The sequence below is a fragment of the Protomyctophum parallelum genome, assembly GCF_964188405.1.
Source record: "Protomyctophum parallelum genome assembly, chromosome: 8".
Lineage (NCBI taxonomy): Eukaryota > Metazoa > Chordata > Actinopteri > Myctophiformes > Myctophidae > Protomyctophum > Protomyctophum parallelum.
Window position 1 is genome coordinate 40,530,679 of NC_139703.1, and position 23,525 is coordinate 40,554,203.

At 44.8% G+C, this 23,525-nt stretch overlaps 1 protein-coding gene across 1 annotated transcript in view; it reads left to right on the forward strand.

Annotated features, from left to right (window-relative positions):
- mcm3ap (minichromosome maintenance complex component 3 associated protein) overlaps positions 1-23,525 on the forward strand; it is a 73,536-nt gene that overhangs the window by 22,183 nt on the left and 27,828 nt on the right. Inside the window, exons 10-25 of the mRNA XM_083772075.1 lie at positions 909-1,106; positions 1,729-1,905; positions 2,766-2,857; positions 3,277-3,439; positions 5,485-5,645; positions 7,253-7,494; positions 9,537-9,850; positions 11,420-11,520; positions 11,664-11,795; positions 13,396-13,509; positions 14,779-14,931; positions 15,645-15,842; positions 16,526-16,594; positions 17,409-17,543; positions 18,646-18,799; positions 20,475-20,745. Of these exons, the coding sequence (XP_083628201.1) occupies positions 909-1,106; positions 1,729-1,905; positions 2,766-2,857; positions 3,277-3,439; positions 5,485-5,645; positions 7,253-7,494; positions 9,537-9,850; positions 11,420-11,520; positions 11,664-11,795; positions 13,396-13,509; positions 14,779-14,931; positions 15,645-15,842; positions 16,526-16,594; positions 17,409-17,543; positions 18,646-18,799; positions 20,475-20,745 (2,674 nt within the window). The remainder of the gene's footprint in view (positions 1-908; positions 1,107-1,728; positions 1,906-2,765; positions 2,858-3,276; positions 3,440-5,484; positions 5,646-7,252; positions 7,495-9,536; positions 9,851-11,419; positions 11,521-11,663; positions 11,796-13,395; positions 13,510-14,778; positions 14,932-15,644; positions 15,843-16,525; positions 16,595-17,408; positions 17,544-18,645; positions 18,800-20,474; positions 20,746-23,525) is intronic.

The window sequence follows — 23,525 nt, forward strand, 5'->3', positions numbered from 1 at the left end:
GTGGACCACCAGACAGCCATTAAGGAGTACAGTATATGTTATATATATTTCGTATATTCTATATATTTCATATATTGTTCTATATATTCTATATATTTAGGTGGACCACCAGACAGCCATTAAGGAGTACATCATATGTTCTATATATTTCATATATTGTTCTATATATTTAGGTGGACCACCAGACGGCCATTAAGGAGTACATTATATGTTCTATATATTTCATATATTCTGTATATTCAGGTGGACCACCAGACGGCCATTAAGGAGTACATTATATGTTCTATATATTTCATATATTGTTATATATATTTCATATATTCTGTATATTTAGGTGGACCACCAGACGGCCATTAAGGAGTACAGTATATGTTCTATATATTTCATGTATTGTTCTATATATTTCATATATTCTATATATTTCATGTATATGTTCTATATATTTCATATATTGTTCTATATATTTCATGTATTCTATATATTTAGGTGGACCACCAGACGGCCATTAAGGAGTACAGTATATGTTCTATATATTTCATATATTTTTTTTTTTTAAGATATTTTTTTGTGGCTTACGCCTTTATTGGTTTTTTAAGGGATAGAAAGTAGGCTGACAGGAAACGGGAGAGAGATGGGGGGATGACATGCGGTAAAGGCCGTGTCGGGTCCGGGAGTCGAACCCGCGGCACACCGCGACTGGATCACCAGTCCGGTGCCCAGACCGTTACGCTACGGCCTGGGCCTATATTTCATATATTGTTCTATATATTTCATATATTGTTCTATATATTTCATGTATTCTATATATTTCATATATTGTTCTATATATTTCATATATTGTTCTATATATTTCATGTATTCTATATATTTCATATATTATTCTATATATTTCATATATTGTTCTATAGGTGGACCACCAGACGGCCATTAAGGAGTACAGCCGCTCCTCAGCGGACCAGGAGGAGCCCCTCCCCCATGAGCTCCGGCCCCTCTCTGTCCTGTCGCGGACCATGGACTACCTGGTCACACAGATCCTGGACCAGCCCCGGGAGAGCACCCGGGACTGGTACGACTTTGTGTGGAACCGTACGCGGGCAATACGCAAGGTCAGAGTTACTTAATATACATTTATTTATTATCCATAATGTCAAGGTCAGAGTTACTTAATATACATTTATTTATTATCCATAATGTCAAGGTCAGAGTTACTTATTTTAAGCAATATTACACAAGAGGGTGTTGTTTAACGTGATTATTGCCGCGACAGTGATGCGGTAGGGGAACGAGACGAAGTCGAGTTCCGCAAGCATCACTGAAGTGACAGATGTAGTCACTACGACCACAAATGTCCAAAGAAACTAGCTAGCCTAGCCACCGAGTTTGCTAGCGCTCTGGGAGAACAGAGCGGCTGATTTTTTTTGCGTTTTGATTAGGTGGTGAACAGTGCTGGTTTGATCAACGGCTAGAAACCGTTTCAACCAATCAGATTGCTTCCTCTTAACGACCTGTTGTAGAATATACATTTATTTCAAGTCAAGGTCAGAGTTACTTATTGTACATTTATTTATTATCCATAATGTCAAGGTCAGAGTTACTTATTATATACATTTTCTTATTATCCATGTATCCATGGAACTAAAGGCCGTGTATCCATGGAACTAAATGCCATGTATCCATGGAACTAAATGACATGTATCCATGGAACTAAATGACCATGTATCCATGCAGGACATCACCCAGCAGCACCTGTGCTGTCCGCTCACTGTGTCTCTCATCGAGAAGTGCACGCGCTTCCACGTGCACTGTGCTCACCACCTGTGCGAGGAGCGCCTGATGACCTTCGACCCCAAGATCAACAACGAGAACATGACCAAGTGTCTGCAGAGCCTGAAGGAGATGTACCAGGTGAGAACATGGCCAAATATGGAGATGTACCAGGTGAACACGATATATCGTATATCGCGATATATCGATATTATATCCCGACCATATGTATCGATTTAGTAAAAATTAAATTCTTTTTTTTTTTCTTTTTTTTTTAGGGGGGGCTAGTGTGTGATAAGAAATGTCAGCTGTAATCATATTCCATCATATTCACATGATTTTGGAGAGAAATGAGACAGTAGAGGCCTGGAGAGGGGAGCTGTATTTGTGTCTGTGACTGTGCCCAGGTGATGGTCGTTATTGATGCTCATTAATACACCAAGGAAGGCAATTATCTTTGCAATGTAGTTAAATACAAATTGTGAAAAAAGCTTTGGGGGGAAGATAAAAAAATAAATAAAAAAAGGTCATTTGTCTGGAAAATCATTGTGTTGAAAATATCGTAAAAAATCGTATCGTGAACCTCATATCGTGATACGTATCGTGAATTGAGTGTATCGTTACATGCCTACCAAATACGGACATGTTACCAGGTGAGAACATGACCACATACAGACATGTTACCAGGTGAGAACATGACCACATACAGACATGTTACCAGGTGAGAGCATGACCAAATATGGACATGATACCAGGTGAGAGCATGACCAAATACGGACATGTTACCAGGTGAGAGCATGACCAAATACGGACATGTTACCAGGTGAGAACATGACCAAATACGGACATGTTACCAGGTGAGAGCATGACCAAATAATTATGGACATGATACCAGGTGAGAACATGACCACATACAGACATGTTACCAGGTGAGAACATGACCACATACAGACATGTTACCAGCTGAGGAGACCAATTAAGCGCTTGTGTTATTTCAACAGGATCTTGCCACGCGCGGCGTCTACTGCCCCCAGGAGGCCGAGTTCCGCCAGTACAACATCCTGGTCAAACTGGACGACGGAGACATCCTGCGGTCAGTGAATTAACTTCCTGTGATATATTAACCCATTCTGACCTGAGATCAGATTCTAAAAATGTCTTCTACATCCTGACAGTTTTCTGACAAAGCTATGTTTCTATGTCAGTCGTCAGTCATTTTTCAAAAATAGCAGACCTACAAGCTATGAGCTTGTAGATCTGCTATTTTTCAATAGCTAAACTCCAAACACCAAAAGGGATTCCCACTCAAAATGGGTTAAAATCTCATGACAAAAACACTAACTGTGTTAGTATTCACTCCCCACCTATGGGTCCCAGTTCACTGTTTGAATGATTCACTCCCCACCTATGGGTCCCAGTCCACTGTTTGAATGATTCACTCCCCACATATGGGTCCCAGTCCACTGTTTGAATTATTTACTCCCCACGTGTGTGTGTGTGTTCTCTCTACAGGGAGGTCCAACAGTACCACCCAGCGGTCCGTAACTCCCCAGAGGTCCAGTTTGCCGTCCAGTGCTTCTCTGCTCTGAACTGCAACAACTTTGTACGATTCTTCAAGCTGGTGAAGAGCGCCACCTACCTGCCCGGGTGTCTACTGCACAGATACTTCAACCAGGTATACGACACACCTCTAATGTTTACTGCAATACTTCAACCCATTCTGGTGTTAGCATTGTGTTATGCTTTAGCTATTGAAAGATAGCAGATCTACAAGCTCATAGCGCGCCACCGAGTGGCGCGCTACGAGCTTGTAGATCTGCTATTTTTTGAAAAATCGAAGAACGACTGACATAGAAACATAGACATTTTTCAGAAAACTGTCAGGATGTAGAAGACGTGTTTAGAATCTGATCTCAGGTCAGAATGAAAACTGTCAGGATGTAGAAGACATGTTTAGAATCTGATCTCAGGTCAGAATGAAAACTGTCAGGATGTAGAAGACATTTTTAGAATCTGATCTCAGGTCAGAATGGGTTAACAGGTCTAATGCAGTGGTTCTCATCCCTACACCCACCCCAAAAAACCATAGTAGATCTACAAGCTCACAACATATTGTGAGCTTGTAGATCTGTTTTTTAAGTGGTGCAACCACTTCTACATCCAGCAATGTCCGTGTACCTGTGTACCTGTTTGTGATGTGTGTACCTGTGTGAGCACGAGTGGTGTGCGCATGCGTGAAATTGGAACGAGAGAAGTATGTGACATGGCTGCCACCTGCTGGACGCAAACGATACAGAGAAGAAATTGGAACGATACAGAGAAGAAATTGGAATGATACAAATTGGAACGATACAGAGAACCAATAGACGGGAGTTGCACCACTTCGTTCACACTGGTGTGATTTTTATATATATTTTTGGGGTGGAGGGATTTTGTGTAGATAGAAAGAGAACTACTCTCTTACTAGATTACTCTGTACAGCAGTGTTGTTTTTGGCAGCAGATTTCTATTTTAGTTTAGTCATAGTCTTTGGACTGAAACTTCATTCAGTTTTAGTCATATTTTAGTCACCTGTAATGCGACGCTGCAACAACATCGACAGTATATTTAGTCATAGTTTTAGTCACCATAGCTTAGGTTTCATTTCGTTTCCATTTAGTTTTTGTCTGTGAAAAGAAGGTAGTCGACGAACATTTATCGTCGTAGTTTTAGTCGACGAAAACAACACTGCTGTACAGGACTAGTTTAGTTTAGTTTATGTGCACATATGTAAAATAACAATATGGTAAAAACAAAATACAGAAAGCAAATATTTCAAACAAGATTAGTTACATACATGATGTGCTGGAAGTGCCAAAAAAACCCAAAGGGGCTTATCGAGTGGCCTTCCTATAGAAGCTACCAGTTGAGCTTAAATAACAGAAATTAAGATATGAATAATATTGGTAAACCTAAGGATTGTAAATAATAATAATAATAATAATAATAATGAAAAAATAAATTTTAATAATAAATATCAAATAATAATTAGCTAGCTTGCACATCGATGATAGACAGCTTGCAGCTGGTAAAATAAAAATACAGTATGACCACTGGCCAGTACAGAATTCATCCCCCCCCCCCCCCCCCCCCCCCATGCCAAAGCGCCAGCTCTCACCCAGCAGTCTGACGTCACCCAGGTGGATGCGTGCACGAGACCTCACCCTTTAGGTCGCTTCTCGCCCTCAAGGCGTCTTACTGTGTGTGTGTGTGTGTGTGTGCTGTAACCCTAAGGTTTATACAGGGATTGTTCCTTTAACTGTGTTGGCGGGTTGAGTCTGGGACGAGGAGTATTATGGGATCTTGTGTTTACTTTCTGTTCTGGTGTGGAAGCGGTCACATTATTGAGAGGAAGAGAGATATTACTTTGTTGTTCACTACGGAGGTTTGATACAGAATTAGAACCCTGCCTGATCACATTTGTCCTTTTGAATTACCGGTATTTTGTTTATTAAATCACCAGCATAGCAAGAAAGCTAAGGATTAATCCGGAGAGTAGAGACACGGTGGTTATAGCGTGTGTGTGTGTGTGTGTGTGTGTGTGTGTGTGTGTGTGTGTGTGTGTGTGTGTGTGTGTGTGTGTGTGTGTGTGTGTGTGTGTGTGTGTGTGTGTGTGTGTGTGTGTGTGTGTGTGTGTGACTGTGACTGTGACTGTGACTGTGACTGTGTGTGTGTGTGCAGGTCCGAGCGAAGGCCTTGAAGACCCTGAACGTGGCCCACACGGTGGGTTCTCATCGCTCCACCAGCTTCCCCGTGGAGGACATGACCAGGATGTTGATGTTCCCCCACTCTGCGGAGGCCTCGGAATACATGACACAGTACGGCCTGGCGCTCTGTGACGGGTTAGGACTATTATTATTATTATTATTATTATTATTATACATGACGCAGTACGGCCTGACGCTCTGTGACGGGTAATATTACTATTATTATTATTATTATTATAATACATGACGCAGTACGGCCTGACACTCTGTGACGGGTAATATTACTATTATTATTATTATTATTATAATACATGACACAGTACGGCCTGACACTCTGTGACGGGTAATATTACTATTATTATTATTATTATTATTATTATAATACATGACGCAGTACGGCCTGACACTCTGTGACGGGTAATATTACTATTATTATTATTATTATTATTATAATACATGACGCAGTACGGCCTGACGCTCTGTGACGGGTAATATTACTATTATTATTATTATTATTATAATACATGACACAGTACGGCCTGACGCTCTGTGACGGGTAATATTACTATTATTATTATTATTATTATTATACATGACACAGTACGGCCTGACGCTCTGTGACGGGTAATATTACTATTATTATTATTATTATTATTATTATACATGACGCAGTACGGCCTGACGCTCTGTGACGGGTAATATTACTATTATTATTATTATTATTATTATTATACATGACACAGTACGGCCTGACGCTCTGTGACGGGTAATATTACTATTATTATTATTATTATTATTATTATACATGACGCAGTACGGCCTGACACTCTGTGACGGGTAATATTACTATTATTATTATTATTATTATTATTATACATGACGCAGTACGGCCTGACGCTCTGTGACGGGTAATATTACTATTATTATTATTATTATTATACATGACGCAGTACGGCCTGACGCTCTGTGACGGGTAATATTAGTATTATTATTATTATTATAATACATGACGCAGTACGGCCTGACGCTCTGTGACGGGTAATATTACTATTATTATTATTATTATTATTATACATGACGCAGTACGGCCTGACGCTCTGTGACGGGTAATATTACTATTATTATTATTATTATTATTATTATTATTATTATTATACATGACGCAGTACGGCCTGGCGCTCTGTGACGGGTAGGAATTCCGTCCTGACTGGGCGTTACTAATCGATAGAACATAGAACTCCGTCCTGATTGGGCGATGTTAATCGATAGAACGTAGAACTCCGTCCTGATTGGGCGTTACTAATTGATAGAACGTAGAACTCCGTCCTGATTGGGCAATGTTAATCGATAGAACGTAGAACTCCGTCCTGATTGGCCGTTGCTAATCGATAGAACGTAGAACTCAGTCCTGATTGGGCTTTGTTAATCGATAGAACGTAGAACTCCGTCCTGATTGGGCGTTGTTAATTGATAGAACGTAGAACTCCGTCCTAATTGGGCGTTGTTAATTGATAGAACGTAGAACTCCGTCCTGATTGGGCGTTGTTAATTGATAGAACATAGAACTCCGTCCTGATTGGGCGATGTTAATCGCTAGAACGTAGAACTCTGTCCTGATTGTGCGATGTTAATCGATAGAACGTAGAACTCCGTCCTGATTGGGCGCTCAGGGTGTTTTAATTGGTCGGTATGCTGAATGATGATGTCACATCATGAACCCTCTTGGCTCCGCCCCCACACAGCCAGGTGGAGCTGAGTCGGACGGCCTATCAGGAGCCGGAGCTGGCCCTGTCCCAGCGCAGGTCGGAGGTCATCCAGGGGAAGATGAGCGCCCTGATTGGCCAGGTGGTGAACGGGGGGGCCCTGCCCCCCCCTCCCCCACACACCCCCGTCTGCAGCTTCGACGCTCACAACAAGTTCACTGGAGGAGGAGGAGGAGGGGAGACCCCCCCCGAGGCCCCCCCCGGCCCCCCCCGCGGACCAGGTACACACACACACACACACACACACACACACACACACAGTGTGTTCAGAAAGTGCGCTATTTGTTTTTTCTTTCTTAAAGATGTGCCGTGATTCTTTTCGTCAGATAATCCCCACATATCCCACAGCAACTTCTGTGAACAGACTTCACTGTAGTAGCTTTTCATAAATTATATTTGTACTTATAGGCTGTCTGCTGTCATGAAAGTTTATAGTTAGAGAAATTCAAAGTCCAGCCGTCTGCTGTCCAGCCTCTCCCATTAACCCCTCACTGGGGAAAATTCTGGGAGGAAAACAGAAACGGGGCGAGTCATCTTGTTACCGTGTAGATTACCCGGCGGTGTTTCTGCCCCTCCCTCCCGGCTCATGGCTCTTCACAGACGGCACAGAGACAGACAGCCTCTCCGCTGAACGTGTCAGTGCTGCTGCAGTGGTGTGAACTGTGAACCGTGAACTGTGAACCGTGAACCGTGCGGTGTTGCTGCTGAGTTCTGACAGCCGACTCACAGCTTCTTCTTCTGAATTACTTTATCTTTGCCTTGAAAAAGACATTTTGCGTTTTGCTGTTTCCCAAAACAAACCAGCGCGCGCTACTCTTTGCTACAAAGCGACTGGAAGGACGAGGTTTACAGACATATACCAATAGTAGCCAATCATATGCTGATTAGGCCAGTTGCTGTATAGTGTATATCCTATCCAATCAGCGATCACCAGGGGGCAGCGACAACACACACACACACACACACACAATAGCCTTCTATATAATGCTGTGCACACATATTATATATATTAAAAATAATACACAGCATAATTTTTGCCGCCTATGACGTACGTCGACACTAGGTGGCGTCATATCCCAATACGTACCCCAACGTGGACTCTATCCTACTATAATTCTAACAATGAATGAATGAATGAATGAATGTCAGAAACACCGGCTTATCTCCTCATTGCCTGCACCAATCGCTCCCACTTTTCACACAGGCATTGACCATAATAATATGGAGGTCTTAACGAAGCCCTTTTTTCAATAAGATTAATAATGAATTTATTAGTGAATAAAAACCTGTTTATTTGTCTGTGGTCTATCTCCGACCAAGCCACACTATTAGCACACATCTCTCCATGCCAAAAAAAATCTGCACGCTCCCAGAATCCAGCTAGGCTACATTTTACCGACGCAACTGTCATATTTACTGTACAGATATTGTTTTTACATCACCACACGATCCCACGGGCAAAGTTGCGCTGATCTGCTCCACAGTACACCACCTCAGGCCCCTCCCCCTTTGCACAGACAGGCGATTGACGATTCAAACCACACACGGGTAAAAACAGCGCAGGCACCATTGTGGCAGACAGGCAGCTGTTTCACACGGCGCATAGCCTACTAAGGTTATTTAACCACTTTTTGCAATGCAATGTTTGAACGTCACTTCATATTATAACTTCAAACCAAACGCGGGTGACACGCCTGGTCACTGAGGCGGGAACCCCTTTTGGTGTTAGCATTATGTTATGCTTTAGCTATTGAAAAATAGCAGATCTACAAGCTCATAGCGCGCCACTCGGTGGCGCGCTATGAGCTTGTAGATCTGCTATTTTTGAAAAATCGAAGACATTTTTTGAAAAACTGTCAGGATGTAGAAGACATTTTTTTAGAATCTGATCTCAGGTCAGAATGGAAAACTGTCAGGATGTAGAAGACATTTTTTTAGAATCTGATCTCAGGTCAGAATGGAAAACTGTCAGGATGTAGAAGAACATTTTTTAGAATCTGATCTCAGGTCAGAATGAATACTGTCAGGATGTAGAAGAATTTTTTTTAGAATCTGATCTCAGGTCAGAATGGAAAACTGTCAGGATGTAGAAGAACATTTTTTAGAATCTGATCTCAGGTCAGAATGAAAACTGTCAGGATGTAGAAGACATTTTTTTTTTAATCTGATCTCGGGTCAGAATGAAAACTGTCAGGATGTAGAAGAATTTTTTTTAGAATCTGATCTCAGGTCAGAACGGGTTAACACATCAACGTGTCCACAGCGTTCACAGCGAAGCCGGACGTGCGGTCTGAGACCATCAGTGACGGCGAGTCGTCGTGGCCGCCGCCCCCCGTGGTCAAAGCCCTGCCCCCTGCCCCCCCCCGCCCCAGACCCCAGACCCCGCTACGACAGCAGCAGGACGCCTGCAGTACCCCCAGCCTGCCACCGGCGGTGGTGGACACCACCTGCATTACCCCACCGCTTCCACTGGAGGGCGCCGACGTCCCACAGCAGCAGCCTCCCACCGCTGCAGCCCAGGAGCAGCCTGTCAAACTGCCCACAACCCCCCCACCTGGACCCGTCTACACCGATGAGGTAATCACACATTGATTGATTGATTGAAATTAGGGCTGTCAATCGATTAAAATATTTAACTCGATTAATCGCATGATTGTCCATAGTTAAGTGTGATTAATCGCAAATTAATCGCATATTTTGTATACGTTTCTAAATATACCTTAAATCAGTGGTTTTCAAGATTTTTCATATCAAGGTCCATTATTTATTCTGCATTTGAGCCACGGAACCACCATTTGATGACATTTAGCCTTCCAGACCCAAACTAAAGAACTGTATTGATGTTGGCCAATGGTACCATTACGAGAGATAACAGGCCATGTTGATCAAAATAACATGTTTTCTAAGTTTTCTAATTGTGTAGACTCACTGGGAGAGAGAGAGAGAGGGGGAGAGAGGCGGGGCTCACTGACTGCCTGCATTCACATGCATGCATCTCTCAACCATTCTGTCAAACTTCACAGTGCGTTAATCGCGCATTAAAAAAAAGTTGTGCCATTAAAAGGATTGTGAGTTAACTAGTTAATAGTGCGTTAACTTTGACAGCCCTAATTGAAATATTTATTAACAGTTTGTAGTATTACAGTACTACATTTCAAGCACAAACTCAATGCAAAGACTGTTAACTGTATGAGTGGACGACCCAATTAAGCATTACACTTGTTTACAACAGGGTCCACATTGTTCAATTCATCAAAACATTTAGAGACGTACAAATAGACACTTCTATGTAGTTAAAGAACAGAACAGGAATTCATCATAAAGGAGGTAAAAAGGGATTCAGATTTTACAGAGGCCAGTTTCGAATTGCAGCCGTCCGTAGGTGCCCTGCCACACACACCTTTTCTTTTCAATTTACCTTTTATTGAATTTTAATCAGACAAACATGAAAATGAAACGACTGACAATACAAACAATACAAAACAAAACAAACAAAACTTCTCTATTGATGGTCATAAATACATATATTACAATTACAATTATTTTACTTACTTTTATTAGGGTTAAAGGTCAAAAGTCATAGGTTAAAAAAAAATCAAAATTGCACAGAGTCCAGAAACTTTTAATTTGTGTGAATTTCAGCCTCTGTGGGGGGTATTTATATGCAAATATCATGACCAATGGCATTGAAATGGCATTGCAATGAACATCACTGATGACATTTAGGTGAAAAAAAGAACACAATTTTTTTTTTTAAAGTAATTAATTAAAATATAACTTGTTGCTATAAAGCAACTCTGGGTCTTAGAGGGTTAAGTACCTCAAACAGGTGCATCTGCTTCTACAGGTAAAACAAATGAATTTAAACAAAATCATCAAAATCATTGTTGAGATATGAGCAATCCATCTTAAACCAGTTATCTGTGAAGACTTCGACCTGGCCTCTAAAGCTGAATGTAATTCTCCCCATAATAAATATACCGTAGATCCATTCATTTATATTTGGTGTCACCTGTCTTGTTTTTGTCGACTAAAACTAAGACGAAAAAATGACGTGTGTGTGTGAGGTGGACTCCAAAGGTCAGGGGTTAAAGGTCGGGTCTGAATGATGAAATGAATTAAAGGTTAAAGGTTAATGTGTTGCAGGACATTGTGTGTGAGGTGGACTCCATGGTGGAGGAGGTGCTGGGGTCGGAGGTCAACCAGGTCGCGCTCGCTGGCTTCGCGTACACCTCCGCAGCCCTGGAGTAAGTAATCACATTACATTACAGTAATCACATTACAGTATGCGATGGAGTCTTCTACAGAGCTGAGAGAGAGAGATGACCCCCACTACTGTGTGTGTGTGTGTGTGTGTGTGTGTGTGTGTGTGTGCGTGCTCGCCCTGCAGTGAGAGCAGTGTCCAGGTGGAGGCGCTGGTGAGTGAGGTCGTGGGGGAGGAGCTTCGGGAGGTTTCGTCCAATCAGATCCATCTGGAGGAGGAACGCATCGCTGAGGAGAAACGCAAAGTAGACGAAGCCAGGTTGGAATGACTGCCCCCTGCTGGCCATGACAGTAGTACTAGATGATAACTAGAACTGCACTCTGTCGAGTGCATACTTGCTTGTTGCACACTAGTAGGCCATAAATGGCCAACTAGTGCGCAAGCAGAGCGCGCAAGTACTTTCGACCGCTGTAAACTGTCAAATCTCAGTATCTCTTAGATTAGGTTATTAGATGTAACTATTTGCTACCTACCTACTTTATGCATATAAACACCTAGTATTATTAAGTATGATTCAAGTTTCTATCTATATAAGAAAAACCGTGACAGCCAACCCGCCGTATGCAAATAAAACAGCAGATTTGTGCCTGGTTTGCTGGGACCAGATTACATAAATGACCATATTTCTTACGTTATCATTGAGAGCTAGTCATACATATTATACACACCACGTACTCTGGTCCCAGCAGATCAGGCACAATTTGCTATTTTATTTGACTGATTATGTATATAGTATTATGTATGACTAGCTCTAAATGATGACGTAAGACATATGGTCATTTATGTAATCTGGTCCCAGCAAACCAGGCACGGATTTGCTGTTTCTTTTGCATACACATCAAATGGCGGGTTGGCTGTCACGGTGAAGAAAGACCGGGCGAAGTTATTACTTGCGCGCTCTGCTTGCGCAAGTAATAATAATAACTAGAACTGCACTCTGTCGAGTGCATACTTGCTTGTTGCACACTAGTAGGCCATAAATGGCCAACTAGTGCGCAAGCAGAGCGCGCAAGAGTACGCAAGACACTACCGTTGTTTTTATACACTCCAGAAACATAATGTCGTAATGAATACTGTACGTAAGTGACGAATTTGGATTGTGACGTATATGTCAATCAGTGCCTACCAACACTAAAACATATCGTCATTACGTCACCATCGAAAACCAATTACACTCTGGCATTGGGTCCTTTAATCCACATATTTCTTCCGTCATCATTGAGAGCTAGTCATACATATACTATATATATAATTTGTAAGTTGATTAGCGGTATACTGTGGTTACTTTGCGCCAAAAAACGTCCCAGCCAACCCGCCACTTTTGATGCGTATGCAAATAAAACAGCAAATTTGTGCCTGATTTGCTGGGACCAGATTACATACATGACCATATTTCTTACGTCATCATTGAGAGCTAGTCATACATATACACACCATGTACTCTGGTCCCAGCAAATCAGGTACAATTTGCTATTTTATAGATTATATATATAGTATATGTATGACTAGCTCTCAATGATGACGTAAGAAATATGGTCATGTATGTAATCTGGTCCCTGCAAATCAGGCACACATTTGCTGTTTTATTTGCATACGCATCAAAAGTGGCGGGTTGGCTGGGACGGTGCATACGGACCAGGCGAAACTATTACTTGAGCGCTCTGCTTGTGCATATAGTAATAATGATGTTTTCTAGGAGGAGACAGGAGCAGGAGGTGCTGCTGAGCCACTACAGTAGTACTAGATGATAATAATAATAATAATAATGTTTTCTAGGCGGTGCTAGAGATGTCTCTCTCTACAGTAGTACTAGATGATAATAATAATAATAATAATAATAATAAATAATGTGTTACAGGAGGAGACAGGAGCAGGAGGTGCTGCTGAGCCACTACAGTGTGAGTCTGGCTACAGAACTCATCCAGGAGGTCGTAGGTCACAGCATCACGGAGACCGCTACCCAGCAGATACGGTGAGTTTGACCTTTGACCTGTAGGTCACAGCATCACGGAGACCACTGCCCAGTGAGTGCTGCTGTAGTAACCTTTAGGCCCAGGGCACTGTCCCTCCGGTCTTATCTAAAACGTGTGGCAAATGATTCTATGAGTATTAGTAGCCTAGCCTAGCCTAGCCCCTTAGATAGTGTTTTAGACAGACTTATAGCTAGCCTAGCCCCTTAGATATCATGTTATGTCTACTTGGATAGTGTTTTAGACAGACCTATAGCTAGCCTAGCCCCTTAGATAGCATGTTATGTCGACTTGGATAGTGTTTTAGACAGACTTATAGCTAGCCTAGCCCCTTAGACTACAGACTACAGAACAGAGTCAACAGACTACATGGATACTCATTAGCCTGTGGACCCCCATTTGAAAGAGACATGCCAGGGACCCCCCATAAGAGACCAGGGACCCCCCATAAGAGACCAGGGACCCCCCCCATAAGAGACCAGGGACCCCCCCCCATAAGAGACCAGGGACCCCCCATAAGAGACCAGGGACCCCCCCCCCCCATAAGAGACCAGGGACCCCCCATAAGAGACCAGGGACCCCCCATAAGAGACCAGGGACCCCCCATAAGAGACCAGGGACCCCCCATAAGAGACCAGGGACCCCCCATAAGAGACCAGGGACCCCCCCCATAAGAGACCAGGGACCCCCCCATAAGAGACCAGGGACCCCCCATAAGAGACCAGGGACCCCCAATAAGAGACCAGGGACCCCCCATAAGAGACGTGGGACCCCCCATAAGAGACCAGGGACCCCCCCTAAGAGACCAGGGACCCCCCATAAGAGACCAGGGACCCCCCCCATAAGAGACCAGGGACCCCCCCATAAGAGACCAGGGACCCCCCATAAGAGACCAGGGACCCCCAATAAGAGACCAGGGACCCCCAATAAGAGACCAGGGACCCCCCATAAGAGACCAGGGACCCCCCATAAGAGAGGAGTGATTCTCAATCATTTTAATTTCAGGGACCCCCCAGTTTGACCTGAATGACGGTCCCCCATTTCTATCTCTGGGACCCCAATGTATATTGTAAAAGTGTGTGTGTGTGTGTGTGTGTGTGTGTGTGTGTGTGTGTGTGTGTGTGTGTGTGTGTGTGTGTGTGTGTGTGTGTGTGTGTGTGTGTGTGTGTGTGTGTGTGTGTGTGTGTGTGTGTGTGTGTGTGTGTGTGTGTGTGTGTGTGTGTGTGTGTGTGTGTGTGTGTGTGTGTGTGTGTGTGTGTGTGTACCCTCAGGGAGGCGCAGGAGGAAAAGGAGGAGCTTATCTCTCGCTGCACCGAGGAGGAATGCTCCGTCCTATTGGAGGAGACGCTGGAGGCTGACGTCGCCCTATTGGTGGAAAACGTCCTGAGGGCGGAGCTCCAGCGCATCCGCAAGTACATCAAAAGGTACCCGCCCCTTAAAGCCAATGGGATGGGAACGCTGGGATCAGATTTTAAAAATGTGTTCCACATCCTGACAGTTTTCTGAAAAAGCTGTTTCTATGTGTCGTTCTTCGATTTAAAAAAAATAGCAGATCTACAAGCTCGTAGCGCGCCACCGAGTGGCGCGCTATGAGCTTGTAGATCTGCTATTTTTCAATAGCTAAAGCACAGCATAATGCTACCACCAAAAGGGGTTCCCACAGAGTTAACAGACCACAGCAGTGGTTCTGAGAACAGAGTCAACAGCAGTGTTGTTTTCGTCGACTAAAACTAAGACGAAAAATGTTCCTCGACTACCTTTTTTCACTGACTAAAACTAAATGTAAACTAAATGTAAACTAAGACTAAATATACTGACAATTCCGTCAAGAAATAAAAACTAGACTAAAATGGACTAGTAGACAAGAGATCCAGTAAAAGTGAATTTACACTTGGTTGCATGCTGAAAACAGCCGATCTACAAGCCCACAACGCGTCGTGCTGCGACGCGTTCTGAGCTTGTAGATCGGCTATTTTCAGCAAGTGTAAAATCTGTCATTTCGACGGCATCAAGGCCCGCCAAAACACATTTTAGTCGACTAAATCACCTGTAGATTTAGTCGACTAAAACTAGACTAAACACTAAGACATTCCCAGGTGACTAAAATGTGACTAAAACTAAATGAAAACTATTCCAGGTGGTTGGACGTGGTGGCGGTCCGTCGTCAGTTAAAGAGACAGATGCGCGGCTTCCCCGCGGCCCCCTGCTGCGTGGACCCCCGCTTCAAGCTGAAGGCGCTGACCCCCAGCGCCCCCCAGAGGCCCTGCCTGGAACAGCTGGCACGAGGCCTGGTCAACCTGGGCAACGCTGGCACCGTCACCTTCTCCAGCACCAGGTAATTATAACACCGTCGCCTTAAGGGCTCGCTATGTAACTTATTTTTATATTAATCCAAACCGGGGCACTGGAACGCTGTTTTGACCAAAATGCCACCTGGGACAAAGAATAGGAGATACAGGCCATTGAAAGAAACAGATTATTATTATGGCGACGATCTAAGATGGACGATCCAGTGCTGTGCTAACAACACAGCTAGCTAATGAATTATCTCCCTACAACGACCACCTCGCCAGACATTATCCCTTACATAAAGGAGGTGAATTATCTCCTACAACGACCACCTAGCCAGATATTATCCCTTACATAAAGGAGGTGAATTATCTCCCTACAACGACCACCTAGCCAGATATTATCCCTTACATAAAGGAGGTGAATTATCTCCCTACAACGACCACCCAGCCAGATATTATCCCTTACATAAAGGAGGTGAATTATCTCCCTACAACGACCACCCAGCCAGATATTGGTGCCTGCAGCTTGCCAAGTCTGTGCAGCATTTGAGCCACGGACCACCATTTGATGACATTTAGCCTCTCGGACCCTCTAAGGGTCCATTTGGTTACATGTAAGCCAGGTCTCCCCATTGATTTTCAATGGGGTGTTTTTGTCTACGTTTATTGCGAATTACGTTGCCACCAACATTCTAATGCTAGTGAATTCTTGAATGCTTGTCTCCAGGTTTGACCAGATGAGGCAGGAGGCCGTGCATCAGATGAGAGTCCAGTATCACTTCCAACAGCTGTTGAAGTAAGTCACTGAACCAAATGGCTACCATTTACATTGTAGGCATTTATTTAGGACGCTCTTATCCAGAGAGTGACTGTAGGTTGATATAGTTTATAAATACATCAAAGGTGTGATTTATAATCCATTTCTAATGGACGTAGCCTTGGCCTGGATGAGAGGTCATCAGGTGGTCTCCAACCCTTGACCACTACACTGTCCAGTTGGCGGGTCGAATCACTAAAGAGACATAACATCTCTCTGTTGGGTCACTGGTCTGAACAACACTATGACAATAATATGTACATTGTGCTCCTACAGTATATGCTGTTGTTTCAATTTACTGCTATAGTTTCAATGAGCGTAACATCTCTCTCTAGATTGACATGCTATCTAAATTGCATGTAAACCTTTACGTAGTTCTTCATCGGTCGTCAAAACTAGATCTAGAAGTGATAGAAGGAGGAGTCTGGATGGGGTGAGTCTTCAGATTACGGTGGGAAATGGGGAGTGAGTCTGCAGTTCTGACTGCAGTTCTGACTGCAGTTCTGACTGCAGTTCTGACTGCAGTTCTGACTGCTGTTCTGACTGCAGTTCTGACTGCTGTTCTGACTGCAGTTCTGACTGCAGTTGGGGAGTTTGTTCCACAGTTTGTGAGCCAGAAGGGAGAAGAGTCTGGGACTTGTGACACACACGCACGTGCGCACACCCGCACACGCATGCACACACTCTCTTACTTATCCTATGTTCTTCAGTGAGAGGGTATCTTATCCTATGTTCTTATCCTATGTTCTTCAGTGAGAGGGTATCTTATCCTATGTTCTTATCCTATGTTCAGTGAGAGGGTTTGGAAACCACTGGATCTTCCAGCGCTGGTGATGGAGAACCTCCCCAACCCACCTGACAGGATCTACTGGAAGACCACCCTGCTGCTGCCTGGAGACCACGATGGACACACCAGTCTGGAGGACAGGTCAGAAGATCCTCTAACCTTCTAGGACGTGTGGAGCGTTGTCCAGGGTGTTTTAGAGAAGGGAGAAGAGTCTGGGACGTGTGGAGCATTGTCCAGGGTGTTTTAGAGAAGGGAGAAGAGTCTGGGACGTGTGGAGCGTTGTCCAGGGTGTTTAAGATAAGGGAGAAGAGTCTGGGACGTGTGGAGCATTGTCCAGGGTGTTTTAGAGAAGGGAGAAGAGTCTGGGACGTGTGGGGCGTTGTCCAGGGTGTTTTAGGGAAGGGAGAAGAGTCTGGGACGTGTGGAGCGTTGTCCAGGGTGTTTTAGAGAAGGGAGAAGAGTCTGGGACGTGTGAAGCGTTGTCCAGGGTGTTCTAGGGAAGGGAGAAGAGTCTGGGACGTGTGGGGCCTTGGCCAGGGTGTTCTAGAGAAGGGAGAAGAGTCTGGGACGTGTGGAGCGTTGTCCAGGGTGTTTTAGAGAAGGGAGAAGAGTCTGGGACGTGTGGAGCGTTGTCCAGGGTGTTTTAGAGAAGGGAGAAGAGTCTGGGACGTGTGGAGCGTTGTCCAGGGTGTTTTAGAGAAGGGAGAAGCGTCTGGGACGTGTGGAGCGTTGTCCAGGGTGTTTTAGAGAAGGGAGAAGAGTCTGGGACGTGTGGAGCGTTGTCCAGGGTGTTTTAGAGAAGGGAGAAGAGTCTGGGACGTGTGGAGTGTTGTCCAGGGTGTTTTAGAGAAGGGAGAAGAGTATGGGACGTGTGGAGCGTTGTCCAGGGTGTTTTAGGGAAGGGAGAAGAGTCTGGGACGTGTGGAGCGTTGGCTTCAGTGAGCAATGCATGCTGGGAAAAGGCATGTTCCTTCTTTCTTTCTATAATCGCGATTTTTTTTTTTTTTTAAGATATTTTTTTGCGGCTTACGCCTTTTATTGGTTTTTTTGAAGGGACAGACAGTAGGCTGACAGGAAACGGGAGAGAGATGGGGGGGGATGACATGCAGTAAAGGCCGTGTCGGGCTCGGGAGTCGAACCCGCGGCACACTGCGACTGGATTACCAGTCGGGTGCCCAGACGGTTACGCCACCGCCTGGGCTATAATCGCGATTTTAACGCTACTGCCTGTCCTACACGGTAGGATCCTCTCTGATTGGCTGGAGGTGAAGCTGGGCGGAGACAAGAGGTCAGAGGTCACGGAGAAGCGGCCGGACGGTGCGCTGCAGACACTCTACGTCAGCAACACACTGTGCCGCGACACCCAGCGCACACACACCGTGCACGTCAGCATCAAGGTACACACACACACCGTGCACACTGTGCACGTCAGAATCAAGGTACACACACACACACACCGTGCACACTGTGCACGTCAGCATCAAGGTACACACACACCCACACACCGTGCACGTCAGCATCAAGGTACACACACCGTTTTAACGCACCCGTCACCAACCTTAATCCGGTCGTTTTATCGCACCCCTCGCCAACCTTAATCCGGTAGTTTTAACGCACACCTCACCAACCTTAATCTGGTCGTTTTAACGCACCCCTCACCAACCTTAATCCGGTCGTCTTAACGCACCCCTCACCAACCTTAATCCAGTCGTTTTAACGCACCCCTCACCAACCTTAATCCGGTCGTTTTAACGCACCCCTCACCAACCTTAATCCGGTCGTTTTAACGCACCCCTCACCAACCTTAATCCGGTCGTCTTAACGCACCCCTCACCAACCTTAATCCAGTCGTTTTAACGCACCCCTCACCAACCATAATCCGGTCGTTTTAACGCACCCCTCACCAACCTTAATCCGGTCGTTTTAACGCACCCCTCACCAACCTTAATCTGGTCGTTTTAACGCACCCCTCACCAACCTTAATCCGGTCGTCTTAACGCACCCCTCACCAACCTTAATCCAGTCGTTTTAACGCACCCCTCACCAACCTTAATCCGGTCGTCTTAACGCACCCCTCACCAACCTTAATCTGGTCGTTTTAACGCACCCCTCACCAACCTTAATCCGGTCGTCTTAACGCACCCCTCACCAACCTTAATCCAGTCGTTTTAACGCACCCCTCACCAACCTTAATCCGGTCGTTTTAACGCACCCCTCACCAACCTTAATCCGGTCGTTTTAACGCACCCCTCACCAACCTTAATCCGGTCGTCTTAACGCACCCCTCACCAACCTTAATCCAGTCGTTTTAACGCACCCCTCACCAACCTTAATCCGGTCGTTTTAACGCACCCCTCACCAACCTTAATCCGGTCGTTTTAACGCACCCCTCACCAACCTTAATCCGGTCGTTTTAACGCACCCCTCACCAACCTTAATCCGGTCGTTTTAACGCACCCCTCGCCAACCTTAATCCGGTCGTTTTAACGCACCCCTCACCAACCTTAATTCGGTCGTCTTAACGCACCCCTCACCAACCTTAATCTGGTCGTTTTAACGCACCCCTCACCAACCTTAATACAGTCGTTTTAACGCACCCCTCACCAACCTTAATCCGGTCGTTTTAACGCACCCCTCACCAACCTTAATCCGGTCGTTTTAACGCACCCCTCACCAACCTTAATCTGGTCGTGTTAACGCACCCCTCACCAACCTTAATCCGGTCGTCTTAACGCATCCCTCACCAACCTTAATCAGGTCGTCTTAACGCACCCCTCACCAACCTTAATCTGGTCGTTTTAACACACCCCTCACCAACCTTAATCTGGTCGTTTTAACACACCCCTCACCAACCTTAATCCGGTCGTCTTAACGCACCCCTCACCAACCTTAATCTGGTCGTTTTAACACACCCCTCACCAACCTTAATCCGGTCGTCTTAACGCACCCCTCACCAACCTTAATTCGGTCGTTTTAACGTTTTAATTTGATTCTTATTTTTATCTTGTACCAAAGTATGCCTCCCCTTCTTTGGGTGAGTGAGTAACGACATCCCATCCCTGCCCGTTGCAGGTGTCCCGCGGGCCTCTGAGCGAGGACAGCCTGCTGAAGGCCGAAGAAGGCCTGGACCTCCAGGGGACCGGCGGCCTGGTGCTGCTGCTCCCTGCCCAGGCCGGGGCCTCGTGGGCGGGCCGGGAGGACGCAGACGTGTCCCTCCTCTCGGCTCTGCTGCAGCTCAGACAGCTGCAGCAGGTCAGCAGCTGGCACTGCCCTCTGCCCCTGGTGGTCCTGGTGCCCGGAGCCTGCAGCGATGCTGCTGCCCACGCAACGCAGCTGGAGGAAGGTATACTGTCTGTGTGTGTGTGTGTGTGTGTGTGTGTGTGTGTGTGTGTGTGTGTGTGTGTGTGTGTGTGTGTGTTGCCACACTATCAAAAGAGCCGTGCACGTTTTCAGCTTAAAAACCGGGTTTTTAGACAGCTGGTGGATGGAAAAAAAAGCTCCACTTCCCGCGGACGACTTGCGCGACGGCCAGCTTCCCAGGAAGCGCTCTCCTCCGCGTCAGTCGTCCGCGGAGGTGGAGCTTAATTCTCATACGGCAACCTTCCCTGTGTTTCTACACTAGTCCACCCATCGACTGATCTAATATACGGCAACCTTCCCTGTGTTTCTACACTAGTCCACCCATCGACTGATCTAATATACGGCAACCTTCCCTATGTTTCTACACTAGTCCACCCATCGACTGATCTAATATACGGCAACCTTCCCTGTGTTTCTACACTAGTCCACCCATCGACTGATTCTAATATACAACAACCTTCCCTGTGTTTCTTCACTAATCCACCCATCGACTGATCTAATATACGGCAACCTTCCATGTGTTTCTACACTAGTCCACCCATTGACTGATCTAATATACGCAGGGATTAAAGTTCTCAGTCCTGGGGACTGATTTCAGTCCTGAGGATCTCATAGGGGTCATTTAATGAGATCAGTGCAGATTTGCAAAAACACATTTTCAGTCTTGGGATTGTTTTTGGCTTTAAGCCCTGTATACGGCAACCTTCCTTGTGTTTCTACACTAGTCCACCCATCCACTGATCTAATATACAACAACCTTCCCTGTGTTTCTACACTTGTCCACCCATCGACGGATCTAATATACGGCAACCTTCCCTGTGTTTCTACCCTAGTCCACCCATCGACTGATCTAATATACGGCAACCTTCCCTGTGTTTCTACACTAGTCCACCCATCGACTGATCTAATATACAGCAACCTTCCCTGTGTTTCTACACTAGTCCACCCATCGACTGATCTAATATACGGCAACCTTCCCTGTGTTTCTACACTAGTCCACCCATCGACTGATCTAATATACGGCAACCTTCCGTGTGTTTCTACACTAGTCCACCCATCGACTGATCTAATATACGGCAACCTTCCCTGTGTTTCTACACTAGTCCACCCATCGACTGATCTAATATACGGCAACCTTCCCTGTGTTTCTACGCTAGTCCACCCATCGACTGATCTAATATACGGCAACCTTCCCTGTGTTTCTACACTAGTCCACCCATCGACTGATCTAATATACGGCAACCTTCCCTGTGTTTCTACACTAGTCCACCCATCGACTGATCTAATATATACGGCAACCTTCCCTGTGTTTCTACACTAGTCCACCCATCGACTGATCTAATATACGGCAACCTTCCCTGTGTTTCTCATTATCATCATCATCATATTTAACTCACGACCATGATCACATGGTTTGGAGCACAGATTCATAAAAGTATACAATCGAAAGTATACAACAGAATACAATCCTGGTCTCTAAACTGCCTCCCCCTGGCCAGCCGGGGCGCCTGATGGAGGGGAAAGCAACTGGTTGGAATAACGTGTTCCTTCCACGCGCTATGTCCAACCAGGGAAACTCCCTCCTGTCAGGTGTAAAGGAGCAACTTGGACACTCAAGCATGAAGGAAGCATGAGTTCAAGTCCGTTGCTCTCCCCTTGTCCCTCATATATGGGGACTAGGTTGGTGGAGGGTGTGTAGAGCCCAGGATCACATTAGATGATGAAATCATCAAGGTGAAAAATGGGTTACAAAATCGTGGGATAAAAAAAATAAAAAAAATAAAAAAAAAGTATACAATACATTACAGATTACACGATATACATAGACATATCGGAAGGCTTTCCCTAGTTGTACAATGGAAGAACATTTTTCAGAAAAGCACCCAATTTATAGATTACTTTTTGTTTTTCAGATTTTAGTAATGCAATTGATTTAAACATAGAAGGGTGGGTAAAAAAATAAAGTGGCAGGAATTTTTGCCTGAAATTCATAATGCCAGTATTCTTACATTCCAACAAAACATGGTACTCATCTCCATTTCTGTCTTCATTACATAGGTTACAAATCCTCTGACTTCTTTCCAGTCCTTTATATCTACCGATGACCTTTGGGATTCTTGTGTTGTTTAGCCTAAGGTTGCAAATAGCCTGTCTATACTTATGGTTGTCACATAGAAGGTATTTTTCTAGTTTGAACTCTTGTTTGTATTCAACATAGATGTCACATGATGTCATACTATTGAGTTCACTTTGCCACTTTTGCAGAAACTGGTCTTTCAACCTTTGTTCAACAGTTCGCTTCAACCAGTCAATGTTATTACATTTCTGTGCCAACCAAATGTAAGACATACCACAGTCATCCAGTATTTTCTTCACCTGTGCAACCCAAGGTGACACATGGGCACCTGTGTTGAACAGGTTAAGCAGACAGTCGTACATTATTCGACTCAGTTTACTCTTTCCCTTCGATCAACCGCGCCCAGTACCCGATAAGTCTCTTTTTTTAACAGCGATACAAATTGGGTACCTCCCCAGCTCACCATACACCTTGTTACTACAGGTAGTTGTTTTAACTTTTAGGATATACTTGAGAAATGCAAGATGTAATCTTTCTAGTTTGTCTAGTTTTTCGAACCCCCATATTTCACATGTGTACAGCATGACTGGTGAGACCAATTTGTCGAAAAGATCCAATGCAACATTTACTGGTAAATCAAATGATCTACATTTACTAAGGAGGGAGTACATGGCACGTGAGGCCTG